Source organism: Alexandromys fortis, unplaced genomic scaffold, assembly GCF_014885135.2.
Source record: "Alexandromys fortis isolate MF-2015 unplaced genomic scaffold, M_Fortis_MF-2015_v1.1 scaffold_27, whole genome shotgun sequence".
Taxonomy (NCBI): domain Eukaryota; kingdom Metazoa; phylum Chordata; class Mammalia; order Rodentia; family Cricetidae; genus Alexandromys; species Alexandromys fortis.
The window spans coordinates 11,949,967-11,955,822 of NW_026067952.1; the positions used below are offsets into that span (position 1 = coordinate 11,949,967).

The 5,856-nt window shown below is 37.9% G+C and overlaps 1 protein-coding gene across 1 annotated transcript in view; it reads right to left on the reverse strand.

Annotated features, from left to right (window-relative positions):
- The window catches only part of Itch (itchy E3 ubiquitin protein ligase), an 82,168-nt gene that overhangs the window by 8,159 nt on the left and 68,153 nt on the right, over positions 1–5,856 (reverse strand). The window contains exons 18-21 of the mRNA XM_050151009.1: positions 5,599–5,763; positions 3,840–3,960; positions 3,209–3,313; positions 407–503 (exon numbers count right to left, since the gene is read on the reverse strand). Of these exons, the coding sequence (XP_050006966.1) occupies positions 407–503; positions 3,209–3,313; positions 3,840–3,960; positions 5,599–5,763 (488 nt within the window). The remainder of the gene's footprint in view (positions 1–406; positions 504–3,208; positions 3,314–3,839; positions 3,961–5,598; positions 5,764–5,856) is intronic.

Here is a 5,856-nt window from a genome sequence, read left to right on the forward strand (position 1 = left end):
AAAAAAAAGAAAAAAAAAAAAAGAAAGAAAGAAAGAGAAAGAAAAATAAAGGTAGCCCCCAAATAGAAATAAGTATTTGTCTATTTAGATATATCTTCTAACACAGCTCTTATCAAACATACATACGGAGGCAGGAGGTCAGGAATTCAGGGTTCTCCTTGGCTACATAGTGAATTTGAGGCCAGTCTAGGGTGCATGAGACTGTGTCTTTAAAAACAGGAAAAAAAAAAAAAAAAACCTTACTGAGGTAAGAACTAAAAAGTCATCCCCAGTCCATAAAATGAAGGTCATCAGTGGACAGTTAAGAACATCTACACCTGTTGTTTCTGATAAGCTGCACAGACAATCATCCAAGGGCAGGAAGGTCAACAGTCTTCTCTACAGAAAAGAAGCCCTTTATACACACCCATGAGGTCAGCAAATCCTCCTACTGGCAGGCGGCAGGTTCCAGTAACAAACTGCAGAAGTCTCATCCTCTTCTCGTTATCAATTTCTTTAACAAACTGTTAACATCACATTCAAGGAAAAATACAAGCCAAGTTATATACAGCGCAGTGAACAAGACAGAAAATGATCATTTCAACTCTTAAATGAACTTGGGTGTCAACGACACTAGACCTGTCAGAGCCTCAGGATAGATCTCTGAATGCTCTTGGCTCTGTTGCTCTAGAGCAGCCTTTCCCATTCCCCTTAGTCCTGTGTGTCCTATAGCACATTCCTGTGGTTACATAGGTTTCATGAACAAATCAGATCAAGCTCATAAAATGCAATAACCCTTTTCTCAATATTTAGAGTATTTGAAGTCACATGTAGCCAGAAATATAGGGTTTCTAGCAGATCTTTATATCCTGTAGCATATTTTGGCTGAGTGAAATATGTTTTTGTAATGAATATGTTGCCCTATTTACTAATGTCAATATTTATTTAGTTATTTTTTGAAGAGGGGTTTTATGTAATCCAGACTGGCCTCAAACTTGTTATATAGCTGAGAATGTCCTAACATTCCAAAATCACTGTTTTAGACTCTCCTAAGTGCTAGAATTAAAGGCATGAGCCACTAATCTGGTTTCCTGTCAATTATTTCATTTCTGTGTTTCCTTCCTTTTTCTTTTGTTTTCAGAGACAGGGTTTCTCTGTGTAGCACTGGCTGTACTGGAACTCACTTTGTAGACCAGGATGGTCTTGAATTTGCTGTATTCCTCCAGCTTCCTGAGGACTGAGATTACAGGTATGTGCCACCAAGCCAGGTCTTGTTTCTTCCTTAGTGCAGGGAACTGACCAGGGCCTGTGTGCACTTGGCAAGTACTCTACATCTGAGCTATGTTCCCAGCCCCTGATTATTTCTTGAACATCTCCCCGAGCCTCAGTGTTTATGACTGAATTTGGGGCCTGGAGCCTGCTAGGTAAGCTATATTTCCAGCACAAAATTCATGTTTTTTCTACTTCTGAGACAGGCTGTTAAGTAACCTCAGTTTCTCTTGAACTCAATCCTTTTGCCTAGCCTCTAAGACAGTGATTCTCACCCTGTGAGCCACAATCGCTTTGGCAAACCTTTATCTCCAAAAAATATTTACATTATGATTCATAACAGTAGCAAAATTACAGTTATGAAGTAGTAATGAAAATAATTTTATGGGGTCACCACAAGATAAGGAACTGTATTAAAGGGTTGCAGCATTGGGAAGGTTGAGAGCCACTGGGCTAAAACCTGTGATTACATACGATGCCCAGCTCAAATTCATACTGCTTTAAAGCCTCAACATTGTAACGTGCATCAAAAGTTTCAATCATTTTTAGGGCTAAATTATTTCCATTATACATTCAAACTACTCTGTTCATCCATTAATATGTGGATTTTATAATTAATATGCAGATAGCTTCATTTTGCCTCTGGGTGAGCTGGGACAGCACTGTTATAAATACCAGCATAAAGCACTATTATCCGCTTGGGTCTCTGGATTTAATTCTTCTGAAGTGAAACTTGTAAGTCATGTATGATAACTGTATATTTAAACTGTTCTTGTTTTGGTTTTTGGTGTTTTTGTTTTAATTGGTGAAGGAGGGAAGTTCAAGACAAGATTTCTATGTAGCCTTGGCTGTCCTGCATGCATGTTTGAGTATGTGTTTAGGTCAGAGATCAATGTTAGAAATTTTCCTGTATCATTCTCCAGATTTTTTATTTGTTTTTTTTTTTTTGTTTTTCTGTTTTGTTTTTGTTTTTGAGTCATGGTCTCTCACTGAACTTGGAGCTCCTGACCAGCTAGACTGGCTACTGAGTCCCTAGGGTCCTCCAATCTGTGCTCCCTGGCACTGTGGTTAGGAGCATGTCTCTGGGCCCAGCTCTTTTCCATGTGAGTGCTGAATATCCAGACTCAGGTACTTGTGCTTCTGTAGTAAGCATTTTACCTGCCAGACAGCAGGCATTTTTTGAGAGATCTCACTGTAAGATCTCTCAAAACCTAACCAGATCTGCTAAATCTGCCATCTAAATTTACATAATTCTTAATGAAGTAGCAATGATCACAGCCATACTTTATAGTTTCATAAGATTCCAAAGTATTAATATCAAACATAAACAAATGAATCTCTGTTTTAAACATTTTTTTTCCTACTTATGCTCAAGAGTGGCTAAGCTGCACGTGTGTGTGTAGCACAAACATGGCTACAGATGACTGTGAGTCTCTGTGGGGGCGTAGGAGCTGCTATAAGAACAGGGGCTCTTTACCAGTGAGCTATCTCTCCAGCCCCTAATGAATGAATCTTATCTGTGAAACTAGCTTATCCTCTGGCAAAGGTACAAGGTATGTGTTACTTGGTAACCGTCTTTAGAGGACACCGTTAAAATCATACTCATTTCTTATAACATATTACTGTAATGCACAGCCAGAACAAAGGGCTTGCACATTTTCGAGTTACTTATTTTGGTAAATTCTAAATAAATAAATAAACAAATGAATGAATAAAATGCATGTTGTGCCTATCTATAGAAATAAATTTAGAGGGGCTGGAGAGATGGCTCAGTGGTTAAGAGCATTGGCAGCACTTCCAGAAGTCCTGGAAGTTCAGGTTCCAACAACCACATAATGGCTCACAGCTTCTATAATGGGATCTGATACCCTCTTCTGGCATGCAGGTGTACCTGCAGATAGAGTACCATATACATAAAATAAATAAATGTTAAAAAAAAAAAAGAAATTTAGAAACAAACCTGCCAAAACCACATGATCTGTTTGCTCGTCCTTGTGTAGTGGCGATAGATGGCATGTCTCTGCCAGTCATTCAAGTCGATCTCTTGCATTCCACACAAAAGGACCTACAACAATAAAACAAGAACAGAACAAGTTGTTACTTTAGGCAACCAAAACTGTTTCATGTACGTAAGACTAACATGGAACATACCGACTTAAAGACAGACTGACTCTATACCCAGAGTCACATGATTCCGGGAGGGCAGCTCCCATGTGTGGGGTCACATATCGAGGGAAATGGTTACTGAATTGCAGAAAAAAAAAAACCTTAATAACAAGACACTTTAAAAAGAGTTTTAAAAAATATTGACTTATTTTATGTGTATGTATGTTTGTCTGTATGCGTGTCTGTGCACCACTAGAGAGCCTGGTACCCTCAGATGAGACCTGGTCCTCTGGAAGAGCAGGCAGTTGCATAAGCTTAGCCACCTCTCCAGCCACAACACCTTTTTTTAAAAGTAATATTCTTTTTTTGTTTCAGTATAAACTAAGGGTGTTTGAAACATATGCTTGCATAAAAAATACAAATACCAGATGAAAAAATACCTGAAGGCATTTATTAGTGTGTTGGAATAAAGAAAAACTCATTACCTCTAATTCTTTTGCATCAAAATATTGTAAATATTGCTGGGGAAGAATTTCATTAAAGCCCTCAAAGAAAGCTTGTGTCTGTTCTTCAACACCTCGAGACAATCTCCACTCAGCTACCATCCTGGCAAATAAGAATGGAAATTTTATCAGGAAGTTAAGATTTTACTTTTAAATACTGCATAAAATTAAAAATGTAAACTTTATTGTAAAGCCCTGAAATACACATAAAAATTAGAGTAGCATGAACACCTTTGTTTGAAAGAGGGTCTCACAATGTAGCCCAGGCTGTCCTATAACTAACTCACTATGTAGCCCAGGCTGTCCTATAACTAACTCACTATGTAGTCCAGGCTGGCCTCAAGCTTCCCAATGGTTATGATAACAGGTATGCATCACCATGCCATGCTAAAAAGTACTTTTCAAAGAGAATTACTTTCTTTAATCTCTTCCTTACCATAAAATTGCAGATTTCAATTATCTAAGTCTCTCAAAAGCTGATAAATAAAATTTTATTTTGTTTCAGAATATTTTCTTTAAAAAAATTAACAAGCAAACCAATGGATATATTTTAGGTATCTGAGTTCTTGACAATAACTAATCCAACAACAGGAACACATTAGGTGCACAAGACAGACCACACACTGGCTTACACTAAAAGTTTCAAAACAAAATGGCATTTTAAAGATTGTTTTCTGACCAAACTAGTATCAAGTTAGAAAAACAAGAGAATAAAAGCAATTGGGTCAAGGTGGTCGACTGGCATGTTAAGGACTCACTTTTGTCTTTTCATCTATTCCAGTTACTACGTATGAGCCACCCCCCTCCCCCCACACACACACACAAGGGCCCACTGAGATTTGCTTGTTTTAGGCAGGCTCTCAAATAGTTCTGGCTTGCCTAGAATTTGCTCTATAGCCAAAGATGACTCTGACCTTTTTTTCTCTGACTAATAAGTGCTGGACCAGCAGGTGTATGCTACAATGCCTGGAACAAATTAAATCTCTTAGAAAGCAAAAAACAAGCCTGCAATGGTGGCACATTCCTTGGATCCCAGCGCTCAGGAAGCAGAGGCAGGTGGATCTCTGTGAGTTTGAGGCCAGCATGGTCTACAGAGTGAGTTCCAGACCAGCCTGATCTGCATAACAAGGTCCAGGCTACCCATGGCTACATAGACCATATCTCAAATAGATAGATAGATAGATAGATAGATAGATAGATAGATAGATAGATAGATAGATAGATAGATAGATAGATTTACCATGACATTCTATTTTTAAAATCCTAGAAATGAAAACTGTTTACAAAAAAGTGATTCCTATAAAAGCAAACATTATTTTTAAAATACCACTTTTAGCTATTATTAGACAAAAAGGCTAAAGGAACACTGTCTCACTTTTTTTATTTTTCTTTTTGGTTTTTCGAGACAGGGTTTCTCTGTGGCTTTGGAGCCTATCCTGGAACTAGCTCTTATAGACCAGGCTGGCCTCGAACTCACACACTGTCTCATTTTCTAAAACAGAAGACTATTTATTTTTATTTATGGGTATATTGTGTATGCCATGCATGTGAGTGTGCAGAGAACAGAAAGTGTTGGTCCCCTGGAGTTGGAGTTCCAGATAGCTGTGAGCAGCCTGATGTGGATGCTGTGGACAAACTCAGGGTTCTCTGGAAACACAGCAAGTACTGTTCCCTGTTGAGCCACCCTGCCATCTCGCTTCCATTATCCCTCTTATCCCCTTTTAGGAACACTGTCTCTTACCTGATGTATTCCTCCTTATTTTCTTCTGTCACAAGAATATTGCCTCCATTGGGTTTCAAATCATGACTCTTAATTTCACCTAGAATTTCTTTATCAACAGAGAAGTACATTTCCAAACCACATTCTTCAATATTGTTTTCTCTGCAAAATGAAATTGGCACTATTTGTTATTATATACAACTCAATCATAATTCAAAAGTTTTTATTTAATGCAACTCTGTTTTTTTTTTTTAATTTTCTTCTTCCTTTTTTTTTTTT